At 55.2% G+C, this 27,624-nt stretch overlaps 1 protein-coding gene across 2 annotated transcripts in view; it reads right to left on the bottom strand.

Moving 5' to 3' along the window:
- SCN4A (sodium voltage-gated channel alpha subunit 4) overlaps positions 1–27,394 on the bottom strand; it is a 45,655-nt gene extending 18,261 nt beyond the window's left edge. Inside the window, exons 1-15 of one of the 2 annotated variants that reach the window (XM_032711464.1) lie at positions 27,248–27,394; positions 15,844–16,142; positions 15,438–15,556; positions 13,948–14,037; positions 13,184–13,312; positions 13,000–13,091; positions 11,040–11,357; positions 9,847–9,910; positions 8,970–9,111; positions 7,966–8,178; positions 5,871–6,035; positions 5,515–5,638; positions 4,584–4,822; positions 2,515–2,688; positions 1,866–2,222 (exon numbers count right to left, since the gene is read on the bottom strand). In XM_032711464.1, the coding sequence (XP_032567355.1) occupies positions 1,866–2,222; positions 2,515–2,688; positions 4,584–4,822; positions 5,515–5,638; positions 5,871–6,035; positions 7,966–8,178; positions 8,970–9,111; positions 9,847–9,910; positions 11,040–11,357; positions 13,000–13,091; positions 13,184–13,312; positions 13,948–14,037; positions 15,438–15,556; positions 15,844–16,107 (2,490 nt within the window). In that variant the 5' untranslated portion in view covers positions 16,108–16,142; positions 27,248–27,394. Of the gene's footprint in view, positions 1–1,865; positions 2,223–2,514; positions 2,689–4,583; positions 4,823–5,514; positions 5,639–5,870; positions 6,036–7,965; positions 8,179–8,969; positions 9,112–9,846; positions 9,911–11,039; positions 11,358–12,999; positions 13,092–13,183; positions 13,313–13,947; positions 14,038–15,437; positions 15,557–15,843; positions 16,143–25,757; positions 25,877–27,247 lie in introns of those variants that run through there. The other variant, XM_032711463.1, reaches the window with a different exon arrangement.
- Positions 27,395–27,624: the final 230 nt, after the last annotated feature.

The following is a 27,624-nucleotide window of genomic DNA, read 5'->3' as shown; positions in this document are numbered from 1 at the left end:
GGCTCTGGCATACTTGGGACAGGCTCCAGGACTTGGAAATACCTGAGACAGGGCCAGGAGAGCCTGGCAGAGGGGATGAAGGGGGCAGAGACGGCTCTCTACGTGTTTGTGCTCCATGTTTCTCTGCTTTGCAGCGCAGAGCGTGGCAGGAGCTGCCAGGGCTGGGGTGCAGTTCAGGGAGGGGAACCCCTGCACCTCTGGAAGGGCTGTCGCTGGCCCCACCAGCTGAAAATCCTGCTGCCCCCCTGTCTTTTCCAGGAGAGTCTCTTGGAGGGTTGTATGGGCTGTCCTATTCCAAAAACAGGCTCCAGAAGAGGAAACATTTCCAGAGGCCCGGCTGTGATTCCCAGTCTTCTGTGCTCTCTGCAGATGGTTTTGCAGAGGCTCCAGCTGTTTATGGGTGATTTTCAGCCTCATTCACCATTACAATCCAAATGAATGGGTTCCCCTCCAAAGGTGGCATCACAAACCATTGCTGAATGGTGGGTGATGGGCAGCTCAAGGGGTGCACAGGGCTGCTCCCTTCGTCTGCCCAGCACTACCCACAGACCTCAGGACACACTGGGGCGAGCTCTGTCCTGCTCTGGGGACCAGTTCAAAGCCTCAAATACCTTTCATGAGCCAGGGAAACCAAGCAGCACTGAAATCCCAACTTTCTGTCCTGGAAGTGGCATGCTCCAGGCTGTCCAGTCCCTGACCCGAGCCATGGGGTGCTCTGTGTTTCTCCCTGGGGCTCCTTTCACCCCTCTGGAGGGCTTTGCCAGCCGCCCTGGGGACGGAGGCATCAGCAGCTCCCCGGGCAGATAGTTTTTCAAAGCAAATTCCAAAGGGCTTACACAACCCCAGCAAGTAACAGGAGCGACTCGGGCAGGCGGCCGCTTCCCTCCCCTGCCCTGCTCCTCAAGAAGGGAGAGCAGGGCCCACACAGACTGGAAAACAAGCTTCAAAGCTGCCAGTGAGAGGGTTACCAAGTTTAGAAAGGATTTCATGCTCTCCTGGAACTTGCAAACCTGCAGGACAGGCAGTGAGCAGCTTGGATTAGTGGGGAGGGAGGTAGGCAGGGAGGGGGTGATGAGGACCAGGACCCATGGAAGGAGGTGCAGAGGGGTCCAGGGTATCACCTCCTGGACTGAGGTGAGGACTGGGAATGTTGGGAATCTCCAAGAGCCTTGGGTGGGGGGGCTGCTGCCGAAAGCAAAGGGCCAGCCTTGGGATGTGCTGGATAGAGCACTGCCTCCATCCCTCACTGCAGGGGGTGGAAGCAGGGAGGAAAGCCTGAAAAGCCAAGTGGAGAAGAAAGGCAGCTTGAAGCTGAGCTCTCTTTTGTCCCAGAGTTGCTCCTGCCTCTGCCTAGAGCCCGTTGTTTTCTGTGCCTCAGTTTCCTCTTCAGTCCCTGATCTGGTTTCAGCTGAAGGTCCCTCAGAAATCGCTTCTCACCCTGTTTCACACAGGGCTGACACACAGCACGTCCCACCAGGCCCATGGAAGGGAGGTGGAGCCCTGTTCCAGTGCTCCTGTCCAGCTCCAACCAGCCCTGTAGATGAGCTGAGCTGGACAGCCTTAAGTTGCACCAGGGGAGGTTTAGGTTGGACAGTAGGAAGAAGGAGTGATTGGGATTGGAATGGGCTCCCCAGGGAGGTGGTGCAGTCACCGACCCTGGAGGTGTTTAAGAAGAGACTGGATGTGGCATCAGTTCTCTGGTCTAGTTGACAAGGTGGGGTTGGGTCATGGGTTGGACTCGATGACCTCAGAGGTCTTTTCCAACCTGGCTGATTCTGTGACTCTGTGATTCTGTGACTCTGTCTCCACCCCACCACACCCTCTGCCCTTGCCCCCCACCTTCCACCCCCACCCTAAGAGCTCACCACGAGGTTCCCGATGACCATGACCATCATGAAGACGATGAGGCACATGGTCTGGCCGGCCACCTCCATGCAGTCCCACATGGTCTCGATCCACTCCCCGCAGAGGATGCGGAAGACGATGAGGAAGGAGTGGAAGAAGTCGTTCATGTGCCAGCGGGGCAGGGTGCAGTCCACGGAGATCTTGCACACGCACTCAATGTAGCTCTTCCCGAAGAGCTGCATCCCCACCACGGCGAAGATGAAGACGATGATGGCCAGAACCAGCGTGAGGTTCCCCAGGGCACCCACGGAGTTGCCAATGATCTTGATGAGCATGTTGAGGGTGGGCCAGGACTTGGCGAGCTTGAAGACCCTCAGCTGTGGGGAGCAAGGAGGGGAGGTGTTGGTTTGGCTTGGGGCTGCTGTTGCCACAGGGTGTCAGCAAGGCTGTGACGCTGCCATCTCACCTCCATGTGGCTGATTTATGAAGGCAGGAGGGGTCAATCACTCTGGGAAGAGCACAGGCTCTGACTTTCCTAAGTGTTTATCTTGACTCTCAGTGTTATCTTTAGTTGGTGACCGCTATAGAGGAGGCTGAACAAGCCATCTCCACCCAGGTGCCAATCACAGCCACAGCCCCCAGGCACTGAGAGTCCTCCCCAGCACCTACCAAGCGGAAGGAGCGGAGCACGGAGAGCCCCTGCACGTTGGCCAAGCCCAGCTCCACCAGGCTCAGGGTGACGATGAAGCTGTCAAAGATGTTCCAGCCCTGCTGGAAGTACTCGTAGGGATCCAGAGCAATGAGCTTCAGGACCATCTCCGCCGTGAAGATCCCTGTAAAGACCTGTGGGAAGCAGCACCCTGTCACTTCGGTTGTAAACCAGTGCAGAGCCTTGGGGTGGGGGTGGGCAGCACCTCTCTTTTTTGGTGTATTCCCAAAGAATTTTGCCCCTTTAGGTCCAGTCCCAGCTGGGAACAAGCTCCCCAGCTGCTGCCCAGTGTGGCTGGTAAAGCCAGACTGGGAGTACTGGTGACTGATTCCTTCTGGAGGGACACAGAGGTGTGAGTTAGCAGCTGGAAATTAAAAATTAAAGTTTCACTGGCAAAGAGACCCCTTTTGAATAACTGGTGAATCACAGACACCCAGCACTGGGAATTGGGCTGCTACTGGGATGCCCCTGTCCCTCCCTGAGCCTTGTGACAGCTGATCTGGATTTTACACATTACTCCTTCCCTGGGACTACAACAGCTCTTGTATTATCATGTTACTCCAGAGAGGGCTCAGCGATGTGACAATTACCATCCTCGATGCAGTTCCATGACACAGCACGTGCAGAGGGGCCCAGGGACAGATTTGGCCTGGATGTGGATGGTGTTGGCACACACAGGTCTGTGCCTCCACTGGGCAGGGAGGAGAGGCTGCAACATCCCAGCTTCTGCTCCAGCATCCCAGGGGATGGTCCTCACATGGCCCTTGCGTGCCAGCCCACAAATGTCCCCTGCTCTGTTCATGCTCCAGCATCCCACGGGATGGCCCCTGCGTGCCCTTTGAATGCCAGCCCACAAATGCCCCCTGTTCTGTTCCTGTTCCAGTATCCCAAGGGATGGCCCCCACATGCCCTTTGAATGCCAGCTCACAAACACCCCCTGTTCTGCTCCTGCCAGCTGATCCCTGCTCTTGCCCTTTACAGCCTGCATGGGACAGGCAGCAGCACTGTAGCTTTAATTCTGGCACAGACAGGAAATCTGGGGGGAAACCACATCTCAGTGGGAGCTACTTCTCCTACTCCCATCCCTACCTGGCCCTTTCCCAGCAAATCATGCCCAGCCAGAAAAGCTGCTGGCCCAAAGGAAGGGCTGGAGCCATCCTGCAGCACGACCGTGCCTTGAGCACCAGCCCATTAATCCCCTTGTATTTCCTGCCTGAAATCAGAGACAAAGCAGAAATGTGCTGCACAGTGTCCTGCCCGCCTGGGCACAGCCACTGGCATCTGTCACTCCAGGGCCTGTGCTCACAGAGGTCTCAGCAAGTGCTGGAGCAGGGCAAGGTGGGCAATGCATCCCTTAATGCATTTCCCCCTGCTACCAGGGGCCTCCTGGTCTTGTCCCACCAGCAGATTCCATCCAGCTCAAAGCCACTTGCCCTGAGCTCGCAGCAGGAGCAGCCACAGCTGGGTGCTAAATACGCCTATAAAATCAGGACAGCTCAGATTTGCAGTGATTTCACAGGGAAAAGCCCTGATTATTACTATTTTTAGTGCTACCAGTGTTGTTTCTTCCTGCTCAGTGGGGACCAGTTTGCTCCCACAGTCTGGAATGCCCCCTCTCTGCCCCGTGGCCACCCAGCATCATGAGGACAGCGTGGTGTCAGCCAGGGCTGGCAGCAGCTCGTGCCTGACCCTGGGTTGTGATGTAGAGGATGCTCAGGAGAGCTCTGCAAGGCCGTGGCCACACTGGAGATGCACCAAGGCAGGCAGAGGCTGCAGCAGGAGGAGAGCAGGGAATGATGGATCCCACCCCCACACCAATTCCCTTGATCTGGACCATCCTGGATTCCAGCCCTGGGGAGGGATGCTGTGGTCAGGCCCCTGCAGTGCTTTCTCAGGGATGTGTTTTCAGGCAGGAATCCATACTGTTTGAATATCACAACAGCAGCAGAGGGGGGGATCTGCCCACAGGGTAGGAGATGGGGCTGCTGTGCCCCTAAATGGGAAGGATGGATTGCCCAGAGCTGCCTACCAGGTTCCCCACAGACAGCACGTTCTCAAACTCCTCTGTCATGGGGTAATGCTCCATGGCCATGAAGAGTGTGTTGAGCACAATGCAGATGGTGATGCCCAGGTCCACGAAGGGGTCCATCACCACCATCTTGACAAACTCCTTCAACTTCACCCACGGTAAACAGCAATTCCAGACCAGGAAGGTGTGGGCAAATTTGTACCACCAGGGCGGGCACTTCTGGTGAGCTTCCTCCAGCTCTGAGGGCAGGAAAAGATGATGATGTCAGTGCAGGGTTATCCTGTCCTCACCCTGGTGGGCAAGTGCCCTCTAGAAGTGACTTCTCCTGAGGCCCTGAACCAGCCCTAGACCACCTATGAGTTTAATATGGGGGCTCCCAAAAGGAGGAGCCCTCCCATGCCCGGGCACAGTGATGTTGCAGACTTTACCCTCCCAACTGGAGAGGGATGTAAAGGCAGATCAGTCAGGGAACTGTTGGTCCAATCCTGCTCTCAGCCTCTGGGCAGGATCCGAGGTGTCCCTGCCACACTGAGATTGGAGGAACATCCAAGGGAACTCCTCTGGGGTGGTCAGAGGGTTTTGTGCCCGTTCTCAGGGAGGACAGAGCCTGCTGTTGCTGAGTTTATGGTATTTTTTGCTGAAGCTGAAACAGCAGCTCCTGAGAAATTGGCTCTGGAGACTTCTCTAATCAACTGTAATCCCTAATTTGTGTGAGATATTGGATTATTGCCTCCAGGCACCATCCAAGTGAGCTAGGATGAAAAGCCTTGCTTGGGCATCACTGCAGTGCCCCGACCCTGTATGGAGACCCCAGGCCCAGACCCATCCCTTGCATGGGGCTGGGGATTTGGGACAGCCACTATCACCAACCCAAACCCACCAACACACCACAGGGCACCCACAGCCCTCACCCAGGCTGGGGGAAATGTACCTTCTACAGCGTTGGAGATGACACTGATGGCACTTCCCACCCTCTTCTCGAGTCCTGGCCCGTCTTGGTTGCCCACAGTGAGGTGGTTGTGGTCCTGTTTCTCTGGCTCAAAAGTTGGGTTGAACTAGAAGGGGAGAAGGGATGGAAGGGAAGAAGCTGTTTAATGCACTGAAGGACAGCAGGCAGAGAAAAGGGCACGGTGTGGAGAGACCTCAGGGTGCAAGGTGGGAACCCCAGGTGGGCTGGAGGCTTGTAGGACCCAACCCACAATGAGCTGGGCACAGGCCTGTCCCTCCAGGGGGGTTTGTCAGGGTGGGCACCCTCAGGGGATGGCAGAGGCAGAGCCAAGCACGTACATCAATCACTGTGTCAGATCTCTGCAGGGTGATCTTGGGGATCACCTGCCCGTTGCAGTCCTTGGCCTTGTCCTGGTCACTGTTGAGGTCCGAGTCGTGCTCCTTCTGCTCCTTCTCGGCCACAGTGCCTCGCAGGGAACTGCTGCTGGACCGCCGGTCCTGCAACTGCACAACAACCCACAGCCCCATCACCCCCTGCCACAGCCCTGGGACCATCCCACAATGGGCACCAGGCTGGGGAGGGCTTGGGAAAACCCCTTCCACCCCTGGAAGTGTCCAAGGCCAGGTTGGATGGGGCTTGGAGCAACCTGGGCTAGTGGAAGGTGTCCCTGCCCATGGGACTGGATGGGCTTTAAGGTCCCTTCCCACCCAAACCAGTCTGGAATTCTACACCTCTTTGCAGTAGCTCACCAGCAGTTCCAAGCCTTTCCCTTTCACTTACACTGATGAATTAAATCTGTTCAAATTTGGTCAAGAGGAATAATTCATAAGGACAAAACTATGCAAACCTTCTCACATCTGTCTTGCAGGAAAATTTACCCTTTGAAACATGCTTTCATTCCAAATGGGAAAGAAGAAGAATCTTCAAAGATAATTCTGAAGTGCGATCTCCAAGATTTTTGGACTTGCACTGAATTTGTGAATGTTTGAATCAAAATTTAATTACTCCCCCCCCCCAGATGTTGTATTATTGCACAACGAATTATTTATTTTTTTTTCTTTTTCTTTCTGACACTGCTATTAACATCTGAAGTTTACTACACCCTAAGGATGCCACAGAGGACTGGGGACATCTCTATTCCCACTGCACATCACTGAGATCTAACACAGTTTCCACATTTAGTCATGGCATATTAAACAGATCCAAGCACCTCGTAGGTGCTTTACCCTCACACTCAGCCTTCTTCTCTCTGTCTTTTTAATCTGTCTATGGGACTAGAAAGGAATAACATCCCTTAATAAAGCCTCTGGCCAACTCCTGGTTAATTTGCTCATCCTGACCCCCCAACCCTGGAGTCCCTCGGGCAGGGTTTGCCCAGCCCCATCCTGCAAACAGGAGCAGCCAGATAAAAACAAGCCACTTCCTCAGAGGATGTTGTGGCTCAGCACAGATAAGCTCTAGAGACAGTCAAACATTGTTTTGTGTCTCTCTGCATGCAAGGGAGCTGGTGTTTTGCCCAAACTAACAGATTTGCAGGGATGGCTCCCGTGGATGTTGCTGACATAGATCAAAATGATGATTAGAGATGGTCCCAGACATCATGGAGGCTTTTGGCCATGTTTTTACAGGCACATTGTGCTGAAAAAACACACCCAAGGACCAAAAAGGGGCTAAGGTAACACCCTGGGATCACGACAGAGCAAATGTCTCTTGTCCAGGTCATGCTTTTGCCAAGAAAGGTTGGAACAGATGATCCTGGAGGACCTTTCCAATCTGGTATTTATGGAATCCCAGAATGGTTTGAAGAAGGGACCTCAAAGAGCATTCATTTCCAACCCTCCTGCAATGAGCAGGGACACCTTCCACCATACCAGGTTTCCTTGGCTCCCACGAGGGCACCAGAACTTCCCCAGTGAGACTCAGGGTCTCTCAAGCCCTTTCTTCTGTCTCCAGGCCAAAGCAAATGGTTTGCAAACACACTGAGCTTTGCTGCAGCTGCCCCATCTTCCTTGGGCACCACCTCTGTACCCTGATGACTCTGTGCCTGAGCTCCCTGCCAGCCTCCTGATGTGCTCCAGGGAGATTTATTGTTATTTCTGGTGACATTCATGCCTTGTCCCTCACCTCCTCCTCTCAAACACCACCCCCCTCCATGCTGCTCCTCTCTGCTGCCTCCCAGTGCTCCCCGTCCTGGGATTTGCATATGGAAATCAAATATTTTCAGCCTTTTTTTTTTTACCCCACAGGATCATATCTCAACTTTTTGATTCATCTGTGACCCACAGAATAGTTACTCAGTGATTATCTTCCTTTCCTATGAACCAAATGGGCCTCATGCTTGGATTTTACATAAATTGATGCACCACTACACTCATTGCTGCCTCCCTTTTCTCCCTCATTCCTGAGATTTCGGCCTCCACACTTCCCACCAACCATCTTTTCTTGCTCCTCTTGTTGCTTCTTCAGCTGCTCCATGAGCTGCTGGAATTCCTCCTCCTTCTGCTGCTCCTCCAGCAGCGTGGCATCGTTCTGTTCAGCGTAAGCCATGGCCACCACTGCGAGGATGAGGTTGATGAGGTAGAAGGAACCAAGAAATATGACCACCACGAAGAAGATCATGTAGGTTTTCCCCGCTGAACGCAGTGTCTGTGGGAAGAGGAGGCAGGGCTGTCACAGCATCGCTTTGGCGATGATTCCAAGGAAATGTCCTGCCCTGGGACACCCTCTCATTTGTGGGAGGAGGAAAATACTTTGCTCCCAGCTTCCCTAAGGGCTGGTCATTGCCCAGTGGACCTTCCTGCAGCACTGGGTTAGGAATTGTGGGAAGCAGCCATAAGTCTCAGCACAGCCCTCTTGTTCCCAGGGCTGCGAGCACGTGTGGAGGTGGGACAGCATTTCCTCAGTGACTCGCTGTGCTGTGAGGGGCTGATGTCCCTCAGCCCCCAGCTTCTCAGGTCTCACCCTTGGGACAAGGTGGTCCTTTTCTCACTCTGGATCTGGGTATAATCCTTTCCAGAGGACACGGGTAGCCTTAGACATAGGATTCCTTTTACCTGAACAGCCTCTGGACCCAGGTTTTGTGGTGTCTCCCTAGAGGATGACTCAATGAGGGCACAAGTGACATGTCTTGTCCTCCTTACCCTCTCCCTCAGCTCAAGCCAGAGCTGCAATAAATACCCTTATAAATCCCTGATTTCTATGACAGAGCTGACAGCACCACTGCAGCACACCCGGGCTTTGCCCTGGAAAATAAACTGCACTCTCAGGTCAGGGAACTGGATGGGACCAGGCACCACCTCTGCTGATCCTGGCTGGATCCATAAACCACAAGACAAGAACCCACAAGTTTCCAGTCAATGACTTTTCACCTGTCTCAGACCAGAGGCAGCACTGAAACAAGAGGAGCTCTTGCACAAGGACAGAAATGTGGTGCCTACCAGCTGGAAGAGGTTCTCCCAGTAGTCCTGTGTCATGAGGCGGAAGAGGGCCAGGAAGGCCCAGCTGAAGGTGTCGTAGCTGGTGTAGCCGTAGTTGGGGTTCCTCCCTGCCTTCATGCACTCGTACCCTTCGGGGCACTTCCTGCCAAAGGAGCCGCGGGGGCAGCTGGTGTGAGCCCCCCAAACTGCCCCTTCTGGCACCCACAGCCAGACCCTCCAGCCCTGGGGACGTGGAGATGCGCTGGGGGGACCCTTCCCACCAGGCTGGTACAGTTTGGATGCCTGGACTGATATCACCTTCCCCACAGCTGATACAGTCAGGATGCCCTGAGAGATACCACCTCAAGCTGATACCATTGGGATGCTTTCCCCCAGCTGATACAGTTGGGATGCCCAGAATGATACCCCCCAAATGTGATACAGTTGGATGCCTGGACTGATACCACTTTCCCCAAAGCTGACACCACCAGGGTACCTGGACCAACCCCCCCCCAAGCTGATACAGTCAGGATGGCCAGACTGATACTCCCCAAAACTGATACCAGCAAGATGTTCCAACCCATACCCACCCAAGCTGGTGCAGTTGGGATGCTTGGACTGATACCCCCTCCAAGATGATACAGTCAGGATGCCTGGATCCATATCTGCTCAAGCTGATACCATTGGGATGCTCCAACAGATATCCCCCCCCAAGCTGATACCATTGGGATTCCCAGACCGATACCCCCCCCCAGGCTGATCCATTGGGATTCCCAGACTATTTGCCTGCAGAGCAACATTCCCAGCCCCGTCCCATCCCAAGCTGGCTGCACCACCTCCCTCATCCCCTCCCAGGGATCCAGAGGGGCCCTCAGCCCCCAGCAGGGACTGCACTCACCCGGCATCGCTGCTGTTCCCGCAGAGCAGGGCATCGAGGGCTCCCTCCAGGAAGTAGAAATTGGCTTTGGAGTTGAGGAAAGAGCAAGACATAACAATAAATAAATAAATACATAAATAAATTTTATTGATTGATTTTCAAATTCTTGGTAGCAACTTGCTGTCAGGGAAATTCCTTGAGTCCCAGGGAATGTCACTGAATCCCAGCACTGGACATTGGGGTGTCTCTTCTGACTTTACTCTCTGTGTTGGTGCTAGTTCATGGCAGTGTTTAATCAGAGGACTCCCAAGCCCATGAACAGCTTTGGAGCTGGCCAGGGTCAGGGGTCCTGGGAAAGTGGGTTAACATGTGGTCAAAGGATCAGGGCTGGCCTGTTTTGCTGGGAAAAGCAGGGCATTCACAGGGAACAGTGAGCATGGGGGACTGCAGGAGTCCCAGAAAAACCTTGTGAAACTGCTACTGCTCCATGGCTTTTGCCTTCCTCCTGTTGCTCCCATCCCCTCCCCAGTGGAGAAGCTCACCCTGCTCACAGACCAGGGCTCCTTAAAGCTCCTCCTTAGAACTCCAGTGCAGACCCAAAAACTCAAAACCAAAGAACAAACAAAATCCCACACTTTGGGACCAAATTTTCAAAGAAGGGATAGGAAAGGAGCAGTTTTGGATGACTGCCTGAGGACCTGGGCTGGTCCCACCTCTCCCTCCTTCCCCTCCCGTGGCTGTCGTGGTGTTGCAATGCTCACTGTGGACCTGGGGAAGGACCCAGCTATGATGCAGCTGTGAAAGTGGGTGAGAAATGTTATTGCTGCATCCTTCCCTCTCTGTTTCCATCTGAAGTCCCATCTGCTCCTGCAGGGTTTGGTCTCCCTGCTTTGACCATCCCAGTGGGAGATTGTGCCCTCATGAGCAAGTGAGAGATGCAGACACTGGTTTATCCAATGGTGAAACATTTCTGGAGGAGTTAGATTGTCCAGGAGGACCACATTTTCCCTGTCAAGGTGGATTTGATCCCATCTGTGCCTCCTGTGTGTGTGCACAACCTGTTTCACCCACCACCACATCTCCTTGCAAAGCACCCAGGCAGGAAGATCTGTGTGACCAAACCATCTTGTTCTGGCACAGGAAGAGCAGGGAAACAGAGGAGCCAACCAGGGTGATGGGTGTGGAGAGAAGGGGCTGTGTGAGCATTTACTTACCTTCATCACTGATGTAGGCCTCGAAATCAAAGGTGCTGTTGCTGGTGAAGTTGCCGGTGAAGTTGCCGGTGAAGTTGCTGGCAAAGTCATCCACAAAGTCATAAAATGTTGAGTTGGCCAACGTGTCATTGTCCAGCTCCAAGTCCCCCGGGAAGGTGATGTTGGGAGGGGGCCACCGCACACACTTCTGCCGGAGGTTGCCCATGAAGAGCTGGAGGCCGATCAGGGCGAACACGCTCAGGCAGAAAACCGTGAGGATCATGACATCTGAGAGCTTCTTCACTGACTGGATCAGAGCCCCAACGATCGTCTTCAGCCCTGAGGAGAAGTTGTGTCACCACTGAGCTAATTACTCCTTTGCTAATCGTGGGGGAACGTGCTGTGGCGTTCCCAAAAGCTACCGGATCTGGTGGGGATATGTGGTGTCATCAAGTTCCCCTCCCATGGGCTCAGACCCCCAGCTCTGTGTCCTGTGTCACATCCCAGCTGTCCCTCTGTCCCCACACATTGCTGAGCAGTAAAAACCCTTCTCCCAAAACTTTCTCCCTTGGACTGATGCTGGCCAAGCCTCCCCATCCCAACCTTGAGACATCACGAGCCAAAGCTCACCCCAGCCTGTCAATGCCTTTGGACTTTCTGTTTCCCCCAAATGTCACAATCTGGCCTTTTTTGGCCCGAACCACTGCAGTGGCACATGGAAAAGCTCTTGCTGGCCCAGCTGCACAATGCTGAGCACCTCCCTCAGCTCCAGGAAAGCCTCTGTGGTCCAACACCACATGTGCTGCTGTCCCTTGGGTGGTCAGGAGCCCAGCCAGACCCTCCATCCTGATCCTTCAAGCTGGAGAATCCCCAGTGTGTCCAAGTGAAGGTGACAAAGTGACATCTGCATTAACCACCTGGATTAACTCATCTCCCCTTCCCAGCATCGCTGCTTCCTCCACAGAGGAGGCTCATCCATGGATCCTTGGTGGGCTTTTACCAGGGAGGATGGTGTTCCCATCACCCAAGGTCTGCACGGGTGATGGGTGATGCTGGGACATCCCGACATTGATCCTAAAAGCATCTCTGAGCACAGAGCTTTCTCATGTGGAGGCAGTTCTCCAAAGACATGATTTTCAGCCCTCTCATCACACTTGCTCCTTACTTCCCAAACTATTGAGGTAAAACCTTGTTCTCCAAGGGTTTGTCTGTGTTGGGAAATGGCCAAGGTCAGCCATTCTCAAACCAGCTTATTTTTGCAACTGCTATTTCTGCAGGGCCTCTGGGGGATGTCATTCCCTAAAAAAGCAGCAGTTTACATTTTGCTAAATGCAATTTTTAGCCTGTTTGATGAGGGCAAAAAATGTTCAGATGCGAACCCTAAAGATCTAGAGGCTGCAGGGACACGAGAATTTATTCACCACAGGGGATTATCAGTTCCAGTTCAGTCTCGTGCTTCTTCAAGGGGTCTGAGTGATCCCTTCTGTGGGATCACTGGTTGCATCAGCTGGTACCAAAGCAGGGTGGTATCAGATTTGGGGAACAGCCATCAGAGGTAATTGGTAACGTGCTCCTCACACCACAGGCAGGAGGTTTGGGGTGATATTAAACACTCACCACGTGGCTCTTGCACCAATACCCATTGAATATCTCAATCCAAGCAAACTCAGCAGTGGGGACAAAACTGAGTTCATGGCTCCAAGAACTGAGCTATTTGGTTTATCAAGCCCATAAACACACTGTGAGCACAAACCCCCTTAAGGCATCTCCAAGGAGCCCTAAAAATGATGTCTGGCTCAGCAAGGGTTTTTCCTGCCAAACAACCCAAAAGCTGAATTTTGTGGAAAATTGTAAGCATGGAATACCTTATTTCCTCTGTTTTCTCTTAGAGCTGTCAAAAGAACAAGGAATTGCTGTGAAAGGTGGGAACATCTGAGCTCAGGGGAGGACACAGAGGGGAGAGCCCTTCGTTAAGTCCCACCTGGTATGACGGTGATGGTTTTCAAGGCGCGGAGGACGCGGAAGGTCCTGAGAGCAGAGATGTTCCCCAGGTCCACAAACTCGGTGATGTAGCTGCAGGACAGGAGAGGAAAGGGCTTCAGGGTCTCTGCCAGGCACTCAGCAGTGTCCACACCTCCTGTCATCCCCCATCCCACCAAACTCACGCCATGGAGATGACCATGAAGTCCAGCCAGTTCCACGGGTCGCGCAGGAATGTGAAGTCGTCGATGCAGAAACCTCTCGACAGGATCTTGATGAGGGACTCAAAGGTGTATATCCCAGTGAAGGCGTATCTGGAACGGGAGCAGTGACTCGGGGGATGCTGCACAAGGTCCAAGGGATGAGGTTTTGTCCACCCCTGACAGTGGGACCACGCTGGGGAGCGGAGTCTGGGGGGCTGCTGAGTTTCTGGGGTGCTTCAGCACTGGGGGAGTTTTTCACCTCACCTCATAAGGTAAGTTGGGACATCTTGAGGTACCCATCCCTCTGGGGACTATTCTGCAACACCTCTGATCCCTGCTGATGTCCCAACACCACCATGCTCTCTGTAAAGCCCCACTGAGACCTGACTGTGCAGAACCACAGCAGGAAATGCTGGATAGCCCCCTCTCACCTGGGACAGGTTGTCTATGACCCTTGCACAGGTGGATCTGCTCACCCTCTCCAGAATGTCACCAGTGACCCAACCCAACCCAACCTGCTCTACAGTGGACTCCTGTCATGGTGCCCCTACCACGTTTTGGGTAGCTCTGAAACACTCTTTGCAATGCCTGGCATAGATTCCTCCTGAGATCAAGAAGGTCACCAGCATTTTCCAGTGACACCCCTCCTGCTCTGAAGGGTGCCTGGAACTCAACACCCCTCTCTCAGCCTTGGTCCTGTCAAGCTGGGGTGGCCCCCATGGCCGGGGGAGGTCACAGGGACTTACTCCACATTCTTGGACCACGCCGGGGGGTTGTTCATGGTCATAAACACACAGTTGGTTAAAATGGTGATCATGATGAACATGCTGAATAATTTAAAACCTGGTCAAGGAGAAATGCTGTGGCTGTTGCCTGGATCATCCCCTTCCCACGGTTATGAAGCCAAGCATCCCTGCTCCTTCTGTCCTGGCTCCCACCTGACCTGCTCCCTCACCCTGACCTGCTCCTCCTGTGCCTACACTTTTCCCTTGGACCCTCTGCTCCCATGTGTGATCCTGGCCTCTTCCCTTCCTTTCTGCTCCCCTTCCTGGCTCCCTGGTGCTGGCTCTGCCTCCCTTCTTGCCCCCTGTGCTCCTTGCTCTCCATCATCCCAGGATACAGCTTTCCCTGCCTCTCTGACCCCTCTGCCACAAACACCCCCTCTTTTTCTACCCCACTCCTGGCCACCAACCCCTGCTGCCACCTGTGAAGGACCAGGAATCAGAATGGGGAAAATCTCAGAAGTGGAAAAGGATGTACAGTGATTGAACGGACTTTATAATGCAGACTTTATAGTTATTATGTACACACACATTGTATGTTCCCCCAGAATTTGTATCTTCCGGGCATATCCCGGCCTGTTTGCCTCCCGGCTCCCCTGTTTCTCTGCCGATTGGCTGGAGGAGCTGCAGGGAGGAAACAGCCTCCATTCGCCCCTTCTCTCCCCGGTTCCTCCCACGTTCCTCTCTCTTTCACCTCTGCCTTTATCCTGATTTGCTCCCCCGTTTGTCTGTCTGATACCCCACCCTATGTTCTGGTCCTTTCCCTGCCTGAACCGATAAGAATCCTGCGCACGCCTGAATAAATCATTCTACCTGCATCCCACCCTCGTGTCCTGGACCCGTGCTTATCCCCCCCCTTTTCGGACTGCGGCAGCCACCAGAGCTCTGCTGGGATCACTTCCCACCCACCCTAGTGCCCCTCTTGCTCTTGGGGTCCTTTCCTGCCTTTCCATCTCTGCTTGTCTCACATCAAAAGCCCCAGCACTGCCCAAGTTGTCCCCTCCCCTGCACTGCAATGTCCCAGTTCCTCTCCCTTCCCTCTCCCAAATAATCCTTTGAGCTCCCCAACTCACCCGCTTCCCAGGTGGGACAGGATCCCCTGACCCATAAACATTTCCCTTCCTTTCCAAGTCTCTCCGGACCTCAAACACCTTCAATCTCTTCCTAGGAAGCTCCACCACTTAGATTTCTTCCCTTCTTCAATCAAACAGATTTCTCCCTTCTCCAACCAAGGCTGAGCTCTTGGTGCCACCAAGGTGCCCAAAGCCTTCAATCTCCCACTCCTAAAGAACTGGATGGCTGGTCAGTGGGTCCTGACCACGTTGGGGGGCAGCCCAAGAGGTTTCCTCACCACACCATCATGAAACCCTTCTCTCAGCCCTCTCCCAGATCTGTTTGCACCCTGAGCACCAGGGTTTGAGCAGCAGAGCAGCATCCCAGAGATCAAAGGATATGAATGGACGAGCACTTTGATGGCTCCTCTGCGGATGGGGTGGAAGGGCCCCAGCATGTAGAGGGCAGGGGTGGCCGAGAAGCGGAAGATGGACTTCCCTTTGTTGAGGACTATGAATGTCTGTGGAGAAAAGAGGGGAAGGAGATGGGTTAACCCTTCTGCACACCCCTGACACACCCACAGACCAAGAGCTGCTGTTAGACGAGAGACCTCTACGCATATTTGCACCTCCAAAGGCTTGGGGCTTTCCCAAGGAACAGGGAAAAGCAACCACAGTCTGGGGCTGTGGATCATCAAGAGGAGACCCTGGGGCATGGTAAAAGGGAGAGAAGGTCCCTGCTTTGGTCTTTTCCTTGGGACTTACACCTAACACCAAGCCTACCCATGGGCTGAGCTTTGCCCCTCACCTTCTTGTCCTTGTAGAAAGGGTCCAGGTCCTCCAGCGGGGTCCCGATGAGCTCCGGGGGGGGGTCGCCGTAGATGAGGGGCAGGTTCTTGCCGGCTTCCAGGTCACTGCTGGGCTTGACCTCCTCTTCCTCGGGCATCTCCACATGCTGCCTCTTTATCCGGAGCGCCTCGGCCTCGGCCATGCGCTGCTCGATGGCGGCCAGCGAGGCCGGGGTGAAGGGGCGCAGGTTCTCGGGGCCCGGGATGAAGGGCAGGCTGGCCATCCTCGCATTCTGCTTCCGGGCCGGCCGCGCCCAGCCTGAGGGGACAGCGGGGGGTTGGGGGTGTTTCTGCCCAGGTGGTGGCAGGATCTTGGTGGGGTTTTTGCGAATGGGTTTGGGGGTGTTTCTGCCCAGGCGATGCAGGATCTCAGTGGGGTTTTTGCGAATGGGTTTGTCACAGGAATGTTGGGCTGGCGTGAAGGGTTATTATGTGTGGATCGCTCATGGATAGAGCATCCCATGTGTTTCTCCTCAGGATCACAGAATGTGCTGAGTTGGAAGGGACCCACAAGGATCATCCAGTCCAACCCTCAGCCCTGCACAGGTCCATCCCCAAGAGTCACCCCCTGTGCCCCAGAGGATCATCCAAACCCTCCTGCAGCTCTGGCAGCCTTGGGGCTGTGCCCACTGCCCTGGGGAGCCTGGTCAGTGCCCAACCAGCCTCTGGGGGAAGAATCTCTTTCTAATATGCAACCTAACCCTGCCCTGACCCAGCTCCAGGCCATTCCCTGGGTCCCATCCCTGATCCCCCCAGGGCAGAACTCAGGGCCTGCCCCTCCTCTGCCCCTCCTGAGGAATCTGGAACTGCAGTGAGGTCTCCCCTCAGTCTCCTCCAGCTGAACACACTGAGTGCCCAAAACTGCCACAGTATTGCAGGGGAGGCCACCCCAGTGCAGAGCAGAGTGGGACAGTCCCTTCCCTCACCCAGCTGGGGCGAGGTTAGGGTTAGTTAGAGCACCAAGTGAGCTTTTCTCCTCCCAGACCCCATTCCACCTCTGATCAGAAGGCCCTGTGAAGCTGAGCACCATATGAGCTGAGCAGTTGGTGTCCCTGGCACCAGCTGGGTGTGTTAGACACGAAATTTCACAACCTAGAGCACGGCTGTTCAACAAAACAAAACACCTTGGGCAGCAGTGGCACTGCTCCAGCTTCCTCCCCTTGGCAGGGCAGCAACAGCTTCCCTCCTGCTCCTCACGCAAGGGACGTGTGGTGCCCAAAGGAAGAGGTTCCTCAGCCAGAGGATCCGAGTCCTGCAGGGCCATGGCCATGTCACAGCACCCAGCCACAGGGAACACAAGGAACCTGCAGTGCTGGGTGGCTCTGCTCCCAACAGCAAGGGCTTAAAGTCTTACCTGGAGCCAAAAAGCAAAGCAATAATGGCACTTTCTGATGTTAGGACAAATCCCCAGACAGGAATAGGCTGGGTGGTTTAGGACAGCTAAGGATGGCTCCTCTGCAGCAGAACAACAAAAATGGTTGGAGAGGGGAAAGTGGGGAGGGGAGGGGTGGCTGCACCCGGAGGGTGTGTCTGCCATGCCCTGAGAGAGGTTGAGGCACCTGGCACAGAGTTCCTCAACACCAGGAAGGTTCTTGCTTTGAGCCCCTGTACCTTGGTTCGCCTTGATTTGCCTTGATATTGACCCATAACCCCCAGCTTGTGCTGGAGATGAGCCCAATATTCCTCAATGCTCAGTCTTGCTTTGCAGGGATACTGGGATCACTGGACCTCTGTGCCTCACCCTCCCCAAAACAAGCATCCCTCTGGCAACCCAAAACTTCCCGTGATGCTGTCGAGCACCTGACCCTGAAAAGCTTTAGGATCAATACTCCTCAGAGCCCCAACTCTGCTGTGCTGAGAGCTGTAAACCCTCAATCCTTTGTGGCTGGGGACAACTGGACATTTACAGCCCTGATGGGAAGAGACACTCTGGGTGCATAATGGTATTGCAACGTTCCTGTGGTGATGGTGAAGCCAGGGGATAAAGCAATGGCACAGGGAGGTCTTGATTTTGAGCAGAGCAGTGTAACTGCATTTTAGAAACCTCCACAGTCCCTTGCTGTCGCTGCTGAATTGAATTTTGGCACCATGGCTTTGGTGCTCATTCAAAATGCAGCTGCTGCAGGGATGGCAGCAACCTGCTGCCTTTCAGAAAGGGCAACTTTTAGAAAGAAAATCAAGTGGACAGAGCGTCAATTTTTGTATTTAAATCTGTGGTCTGGAACACAGGGGAGCTGGGGGGGCTCAGCCTGGAGAAAAGGAGGCTCAGAGGGACCTTTTCACTCTCTGCAACTCCCTGACAGAAGGGGGGAGCTGGGGGGGGGGGATCGGGCTCTGCTCCCAGGGAACAAGGGACAGGAGAAGAGGAAATGGCCTCAAGTTGTGCCAGGGGAAGTTTAGGTTGGATATTGGGAAAATTTCTCTGCAGAAATGGTTGTCCAGCCCTGGCAGAGCTGCCCAGGGCAGTGGTGGAGTCCCCATCCCTGAGGGATGCATATGTAGATGTGACACTTGGGACCATGGGTTAGTGGTGGCCTTGGCAGTGCTGGGGAATGGTTGGACTTGATGATCTCAGAAGGGTTTTCCAACCCGAAGGATTCTGTGATTCTGTTTTAGGGAGGCTTTTGCCATTGCTGTACAAGGTTATTTAATAGCATGGACTGAGTCACATCACTGCAAAGTGGAGTCCAGCTCCAACCCAGCTTGTGGCCCAAAGTGATGCAAATCAGAGCCCAGAGCAGCCACTCTAGAAGGGCACAGCCCATCCCCTCCCACTCCTGCTGGACCCAAGGATGGGACCTCATCAAAGCCAGCCAGAAGAGAATTTTTGCCCCCACGTGTCTCTGTGAGGGGCTGGGATGGTGCCTGGGCAGCAGGTACCACCACTGCTGCTCCTCATGGAATTATTCTGGATTTACACCCATTTCATGCTCTACTTGAGCAGCTCTAGAAACTTGCTCCTCGATACCAGTGGCCCCAAAGCTCAAGCCAGAAACTGGGGCTGTGTCTGGCCCTATCACCCCAAGTCCCAGCAGGGACACACTGGTGCATGGGTCACAGAACACCTCCCATTGGAAGGGGCCCATTGGGATCACTGAGTCTGACTCCCTGGAGCATCATTCAGACATGCTCAGGCAGGACCCACAGCACCCGTGGGGGTCCTTCCCACCTCACCTTCTGGCAGCTCTGAGGACTCACAGGAGCTTGTTGCTCGCGGTGGCCTCAGTTTCCCTGGGAACAGGGTTTCGCAGAGCTGTTAGGACAAGTCTGTGCTATGGGATGTGTAGTGGGGCTCCAGCCCCTCCAGCAGCAACGCTGCTGTCCAGCTCTTCAGTGCAGGGGGTGCTGCCTGCTCCACGCTTTTCCTGGAGCCTCCCACCCGCGGCACGGCCGTGTCCCCTCGCTGTGCCCGGCCCGTGGCGCGGCGGAGGTGGCTCTGCCTCCAGCTGCCACCAGCGATCAGCGCCGGGCTCAGGTTTCTGCAGCCCCATGACTCTGCTCATTCCTCTCCCGGCGGGAGAGGGAGCAGGAGGGGAGCTGGAGGAAGCAGCACCGGCTTTGCTCCTGCCCGTCTGCTCTCCCTCTCGCTGGGATGAAGCCATCGTGCCGTGTCGGTGGCTGATGGAGCAGAGACAGGCGTGGCTGCTGAGGGGTCAGAGAGACAGGGAAAGCTCTGTCCTCGGGTGATGGAGAGGAGGGAGCACAGGGGGCGAGAAGGGAGGCAGAGCCAGCCCTGTGGCTCTGGGAAGGGGAGCAGAAAGGAAGGGAAGGTGCCAGCAGGGCCATGGAGGGAGGTGCTGGGGGTGGGCACCACCCCACAAGGCTATACTGGGAGGCCTCAAAGGGGATGTTGCCCTGAGTATGAAAATGCTTCCTGGCTTTTCGGGGTCTTTTGCAGCACCTGGTCCTGCTCTGACCCCTTTGTGTCCACACAGAGATAGTGAGATGACCCCAGGGATCAAACACAGGACTTAAACCCATGCCCAGCTCCCACATACCACAGCTCTGAAGCCACCAGCATCTCTGGTCGATTGTTGCTTCCAAAAAGAGGAACCAAGAGCCGAACACAGGCTGTGTGAGGGGCTCAGCCCAGCCCCTCTGTCTCCCCCAGTTCCCACACCAGAGGGGGTGGGACACAGACAGCCCAGTCCCCCACCCCACGAGAGGTGTCTCACCCTGGGACCAGCCTCCCTGGCCATGGGGATGGGGTGAGCAGCCCCTGCTCCCGGCCTGGCACATCCTGGCACATTTATAGCAGCTGCTATAAATAACCCAGATCAAACTCTTTGCCTCTCCAATGGGTAAAAGCAGTTCAGGCCCAGAGACAGGAGCTGCCCTGGGCACGAATCACCCCTGTGGTCCCACGGGGCTCTGCCCCAGCTCTCCAAGACCTGGGACCTCTGAGGGTTCTGAATTAAAGGCAGACTCCTGCCCATTGATTATCCTGCTGAAAAATCAGTCATAAAGCTCTGATCTGCTATTTATTGCCTTCTTAAATTTTGGCAGCCCAGCTAAGCCGGGTAACTCCTTTATGCTGTGACACACATGAGCTGCAGCTTTTGGACACACCTCCTGTGACACAACATGGATGAGCATCTCACCCCCCAGTCCAGCATCAGCAATTACCAGCAGGCAAATGGGAGCAGCTTCTTGCTCAGAAGTACCTGGCCTTGACTTGGAAGGAAATTCAGTTTGCTCTGATATTTTTGGTACTCTGAGGCAACATGTAAATGAATCAGCCTCCAAAATAACAGAGGTGGTTTGGGAGGTACCAGTGGTGCTGGTTCTGTTTAACCAGCACAGATGGCAGGGTGGCAGGGTCCTGTCTGAGACTGCTGGGACAGTCACCTCACCCAGAGCTGGCACTTCATCCCTGCACAGAAAATAACCTCTCGTGGGCTGAGGAAGAGGGGGAAGGATGTTCTTGGCTGTTGCATACAGACACGTGGTGGTGGTGGACAAAGAGTCTCTGAGGTCACCCTGGCCCTGGGGCTCTGCCCCTCCCTCTGCTCTGGGAGAGCATCTGCAAACCTGGAGTCTCCTGGGGAATCAGTCCAGAGGGATGCAGCTGTTTCCCCACCATACTCAGGGCTGGGTTAACAAGGACAGATACAACTGGGGGTGTTTCAAGTGAAGACAAGTTGCTCCTGAGAGATCTCAGCCCTATGGATACCCAGAACCTGGGAGGCAGCAGTGGGACCCCCTGACCATCTGCAGCATTCAAACACAGCTCAAGGAGCTATAAGTTAAGTTTACCTGTAAACCTGCCCTGCAAGATTCAGCCACATAAGAGGTCACACTGTAAAAGCACCAGAGAGACCAATAGGGACGTAAATCCAAGTGAGAAGACAACCAGAATGGCCACCAGCAAGTGTAAATCAGCTTCACTCAGCAACAACCAGCAGAGCCAGGTGATGCTCAGCCAAGTGCTCCCAGTGCCCGGCACGGGGGCCCTGGAGCAGGGATTAGTGAGGAACAAGGGGCTCGTGTGACAAAGGAAATGAGCAGGGGACAGATGGTGCCAAGTGAGCCCAGGGCTGGCCCACACTCTTGGAGTTGTGTTAGCACCAGGGGAGATGAGCCAGCACCCAGCAGCTCAGGAAACCAGACCCACACACAGTCCAAACCCATCACAGCACAAGCAAAGCCCAATCCTGCAGCACCCCCTCCTTTGCTACCTGCAGCCCAGAACCTTCTGGGAGGCACCACTGCCACCCCACCAGCACCCAGAGGCTGGAGCACATGGGATAACCCAACCCTCTGCACCCCATTTATTTATGCCCATGGGGACACCCCGGGGTGGGGCAGGACAGTGCAGCTGGCCCTGAGAGGTTTGGGGATGAGTCACAGCTCAGCCATGGGTGACATGTGTCCCAAGGGCTGCCACAAACACCATCCACGCTCCTGCTGCACATCCCCACCGGCCCAGGAGGAGACTTACAGCCCAAAAAGCCAATTGTGTCCTGGGCTGACCCCCAGCAGTGTGGGCAGCAGGTGAGGGGGGGATTCTGCATCCAGCTCTGGGGCCTCCAACGTAAGAGGGATATGGAGCTGCTGGAGAGAGTCCAGAGGAGGCCATGGAGATGCTCCAAGGGCTGGATCCCTCTGCTCTGGAGCCAGGCTGGGAGAGCTGGGGGGGTTCACCCGGAGAAGAGAAGGATCCAGGGAGAGCTGAGAGCCCCTTCCAGGGCCTAAAGGGGCTCCAGGAGAGCTGGAGAGGGGCTGGGGACAAGGGATGGAGGGACAGGACACAGGGAATGGCTTCCCACTGCCAGAGGGCAGGGTCAGATGGGATATTGGGAAGAAATCCTTCCCTGTGAGGGTGGTGAGGCCCTGGCTCAGGGTGCCCAGAGAAGCTGTGGCTGCCCCTGGATCCCTGCAAGTGTCCAAGGCCAGGCTGGATGGAGCTTGGAGCAGCCTGGGCTAGTGGGAGGTGTCCCTGCCCATGGCAGGAGGTGGAATGAGATGGTCTTTAAGGTCCCTTTCAACCCAAACCATTCCTTGATTCCAAGACCCCTGAGCCATGCCTTGGGTCTTGCTCTCCCAACCCATGAATCCTCCTTAGTGGGTCCCCTCTCTACCCCTGCACACATTAAACAGGTTTGAAAAACCCCAAATCCCATGGACTAGGAGTCCACTGCCAGGAGAACATGCATTTGTTTGAAAGCCAGCCAAGGGCACAGACACTTGGCATGGTCAGGACAGCACAAATGTACAGGGTGACAAAAAACTTGGCTGTAAGGTCTGATGGTTGAAGAAAAAAACCTTCCAGCATGGTCCTAGGGGCTGAAAAAGTCCTCTGGCATGTTTATTTGTTTATTTCCTAATGTAATTTCCATAAATTTGGGGGGGAAAAAGTGGGAAAACTGAAAAAATCTAATGTAAAATGTTTTTTTTTTCCTGTCCACAAATAGCACTGGGGGTGGAGAGGTTCATGCTAAGTCCTGCAGGTGGGGGATTTACTGGCTGCTGAGCAGGGCCTGGAGCCACATTACTGTTTTCAGGATTATATGTATTTCTATCAGTAACTCAGATAAACACCCTCAGTTGTGCCAGACAAAACGAGCCATTTTATAAACAAGTTTACACCCCTTTCTGTAACACGATAATGAGCCATTTAAGAGTCTGATGTTTACCATCCCCGGATAAATTGTCATCCCTTAGTGCCTTGCTGTGACTACATTACAAACACCATCTGGAAAGATAAGCGAAGTCTCCAAAATTTTCTTCTGCAAACAAATGGCTCCTACAACACTGCTGTGGGATGCTGGGTCTCCACCACTGTGGCAGTTCTAGAAATTCACTGTATTTTTAGGCTGCTTTGCTGTGAAAGCAGAGGGGGCTCAGTTTTCACAAGGAGAAAACACCAATGAGGAAATCAGGAATCACCCCAAGCCTTTTCCCACTCTGTTATCAAATAGTAGTTGGCTCAGAAGAGCTAGAGAATGAGAAAAAAAAATCAGTATTTCAATTTTCAGCATTATCCTTTGAATTCCTGGGGTTTTAAAGCGCTCAGCGGGGCAGCCCCGTGGACTGGGTGGCTCAGGCACCTCTGGCTGCCCTCAGTGCCCCCTGTGCTGCCTCCTGTCACCACCGTGGCTTTTTACCCTCCTCCGGGTGTGGTTTGTTCCTGTGCCTGAAGCGTGGCCCAAGCCAAGTGTGCCAGCAGGAATGTGGGATGCTTCCAACAGCATCCGTCATCCCGGGGCGCCGGATGAATCTGTGCTGCTGCAACCCCCCCTTAACCCCCAGCGAAAGGGGTGGCCTGAAAGCCTTTGGAAAGTAATTCCAGAGTGAGCCCAACAACAGGAGATGCCTTTCCCCAGCCAGAACAGGGGCACTGAGATGCTGCAGCAGGTTCCTGCTCCCCATGTGCCACCACAGTCCCCCAGGGGGGTCCAGACCAGACCCATGGTGTGGCTGCCTGGGTCAAATTCAAGAGGTGGAGAGGGACTTTAGACACAGATCTGGAGTGGCAGGACAAGGGGGAATGGCTTGCCACTGACAGAGAGTAGGTTTAGGTGGGATATTGGGAAGGAATTGTTCCCTGTGACGGTGGGGAGGCCCTGGCACAGGGTGCCCAGAGAAGCTGTGGCTACCCCTGGATCCCTGGAAGTGTCCAAGGCCAGGCTGGACGGGGCTTGGAGCAACCTGGGACAGTGGAAGGTGTCCCTGCCCATGGCAGGGGAGTGAAACAAGATGATCTTTAAGGTCTCTTCCAACCCCAATTATTCCATGACTGTGATTTTAAGCACATGGTGAATGAGTTTCCTGCTAAGGGAGTGATGCTGCTCTGCTGTTTTCTGCCTGCTGGAGACTGCCTGTCTTGAGCAAACCAAGAGGAGACCTCCTAGCACTCTCCAGCCCCTTTCCTGGCAGCAGCCAACCCACTCCATCTTGGGACAAGGACACCAGTGAGCTGAGGGCTGTGCCAGCGCTGGGGGATTTACAGGGAGGAGAAGGACACGATGCACAACCCTGAGTGTCACAGCCCATTGCAGCAGCACCTTCCACGGGGTCCCCACCACCACAACTGCTCTGCACCTGCCAGACAAGGTGCTGCTCCCTGGCCCCAGCTCCTTGGAAAGACACAGCTAAGCCCGTCCTGTCCCTGGCGGATTTGACAGGGAGTCAAATCCTTAATACTCAACGTGCTGAGGGGGCACCAGCACCCTTGGGACACAAACCACTGTCCCCCCCGAAATCCTGAGCCCTGCAGGTGCCACCAGCATCATAAGCCACGTGGAGATTAATTTCATACAATTCCCTGAGTTCTGCTGTCCTGGAGTTGCCGGGGACTGTGGCACTCGATGCCCGTGTGCCCACAGCCCACCCCAGGGTACCTGCTGTGCTGGGGGCGGGGGTGGCACACACAGCCCGGGAGCTGTGAAGTCCTGGGATACTCTTCCCGGCCACAGATGGAAATAGGAGGTTGCAACACCCTGCAGCAACGCACTAACCCCCTCCTGCCCGGAGCGGGGGATGCCACCCCATCCCCCCTCCCGCCATCCCGCTATCCCTGTGACCCCCGGGAGGGGATCGCTGCAGAGGGGACACCGGGGTGGAGGGCGATTTGGGTTTATTTTGAGGGGAGGGGGGGTTGGTAGAGGTGGAGGCTCGAGCAGGCGGTGAAGGGTTAAAGAGGGGACCCTGCGCTTGCCCACTGCCCACTGCCGGCACTCGGGTGTCGTCCCGAGCTCCTGCTCCTCCCTGCCGGCAGCTCTCGTGTCAGGCTCGGAAAAGATCTGAGCTGTGCTGAGAAGGCAGCGAGGGGACAGCGTGGGGGAAGGGAGGATGACGTGGGGCTGGAATTACCTGCTATCCCCCCGGGGTCCCCCACACTCGAGGAACACGGGGGGCAGGGATGCAGCACCTCCAAGGGATGCCAGAATTGACACCGGCTCCCACAGGGATCACCAACACGGCACTGGGAGCAGGTCTGGGACCTGCTGCTCCTGCGGGATTTGTAATATCCCTGCAGCATCCCAGGGCTGAAGGATGCCCGTTTTCCCATCGCAGCCTCTGTACCCCAATACCCCGGACCAGACATCCTGAAAATCAGGACCAGCACAGAGCACCTGCAGCTGTCACAGCCCTCTGGGTGCTGCCCCCCACACCACCACTCTTGCCCTCCAGCTCCCAAGGGATGCCATTCAAATCCACATGGAGATGGAGAATGAAGACCCAAAGATGAGATACTCCAAGGGCTGCGTGAGTAACCAAGGAAGGAGGCAGCTGGATAGGCACAGAGCCTGGGCACCCTTCCCACTATCTCTGCAGCTACAGCTGGGAACTTTGCCCTCACAATTCCCCAAAGCATCCATCACTTTCTCCCCCTTCCTCCCCTGCACAGAAACGACCTCATTAGTCCAACCTGGAAACAGAAACGATGATGGATTTCTCTTCATGACCCGCTGCTGCTTGCTCTCCTACCCCAAATCCAGCAAATCTCCGAATGAAGCTGGAGCTGACCAAAAAACTCCACAGAGCCCTTCAGTCCTGACCTTCTGCCCACACCAGAAAACAGAACATTCTGTTCAAATATTAGCACTATAGAGTCAAGGCAGGACTTTGTGCTATTTAACCAGTTCCTGGAAATATGCTCTTTTGGCCCCAAAACCATTTTCAATCAGGCATTTTCCTGGCAAGGGCTGGAGGAGGCAGTTCCGGCACTCGCGGCATCAACCCACTCAGGATGTCTCCTGTGTGTCGGGACCGACTGGGATTTCCTGCTGTTCCCAGGGCTTTATGGAGTTGTTGCCTCCCTGAAGTTCAATCCTTTGCCTGCCACATTCCCAGGCTGATCCCTGACAACTCCATCAGCGGCAGTGTGGGCAGGGGAGGAAATGCTCCTGCTTGTCTGCAAACTGCACTCTGCAACTGAGCCCCGGCTGTGGGGAGTGAGGGAGCAGTCAGGGATGGGGGGCCAGGGGGGTGATTGCCCCTGGGTAAACCCCAGAACGTCACAAGGTGCACGGTGGGTCCTGCCCGTGCAGCGAGTGATGGAAGCTGGCACAGCCACAGGCACATGGTGAATACAGCACCCAAAAAATGAGCTGACTCCCACCCTGGCACTGCCTGTTTTTCTGCTTCCCATGGCAGGAGGACGTGAGCCCACAATGGGCTCATCCCCCCTCCCCAGCACCCCAAAGCTTTGGGCTGTACCTGTGTCCTCACGGCCCCCGCGTGTGAAAGGCCTCCCACCCCTGTGCCATCCCATCACTGCCATCCCAGCACGGCAGAGGGGTCCCACCTCCTCCCCTTCTCCCCACGGGGGTCCCTCCCTGCTGCCCCACGGGGGACAGTGGCTCTGCAGGGGCAGGTGCCTTCCCAGAAGGAGACACTGCGAAGCACCCGCAGACCTTTCCTACAACCTTGGCTTGGCCAAGCCGAGGTTTATATTTAGACCTCCAGGAGGAGAAGCCAGGAGAAAGGAGACTTGCGACTTTTAAGCCCTGCCTGTAGCTCCCCTGCTCCGGGTGGGAAGGTGGCTCAGAAATCAGTTGCCCGTCACGTCCCTGACCGTCCCCTCTCGTCCCAGCACAGGTCAGTGGCCACTGAGGGTCCCCTGGCTGCTGGCACACTCCTCCTCATGCCCTGCCTGCACCTTTGAGGGCACTTTCTCCCCTCTCACGGGTTGTTTTCCATGCAGGGGGGTCCAGCAGGTGCCTACAGCCCTAAATACCACCCCGGTGACTCTGGGGGTGTCCTGCTCCCATCCGCCTCCAGCACCAAGACTGCACACCCCAGGCATTGCTTATACACTGCAGGCACAGCGAGAATGACAAACCTGGGGACATCCAAGACCCCATAGACCCTGCCCAGGTGAGCGGGCAGCAGCCCAGGGCCTAACCCAGTACTTACTGTTGGGTGGAGAGAGAGCGAAATCCCAAGGAAGAGACTTTTTGGGGCCAGAATTTCCTTCTCCCTTCGACTCCTGGAGGAGGCTTTGGCTCCGCGAGTGCCTGTTGGCAGAGCAGCTGCCGCTGCTGTCAGATGGTCATGAGTGAAACCTGAGGACATGCGGGGTCCTTCAGGTAGCCTCGGCCCGTCTCAGCTGTGGCGTTCGTGTGTCCCCCCCCCGCGCTGATCCCGGGGCCGGCGGCGCCCGCAGCCCCCGCAGCCGCATCTCCCGCAGCTCGGGGGGTCCTGCCCGAGGGGACCCCCCCTGCCCTGGCCATGCTCCCGGCCGGGGACGCGGTGTCCCAGAGGTGGAGGTGGCTCTGGGCTGGCTTCGGCAC

The sequence above is a fragment of the Chiroxiphia lanceolata genome, chromosome 26 (genome assembly GCF_009829145.1).
Source record: "Chiroxiphia lanceolata isolate bChiLan1 chromosome 26, bChiLan1.pri, whole genome shotgun sequence".
NCBI lineage: Eukaryota > Metazoa > Chordata > Aves > Passeriformes > Pipridae > Chiroxiphia > Chiroxiphia lanceolata.
This window is presented reverse-complemented; position numbering and strand designations above follow the sequence as displayed.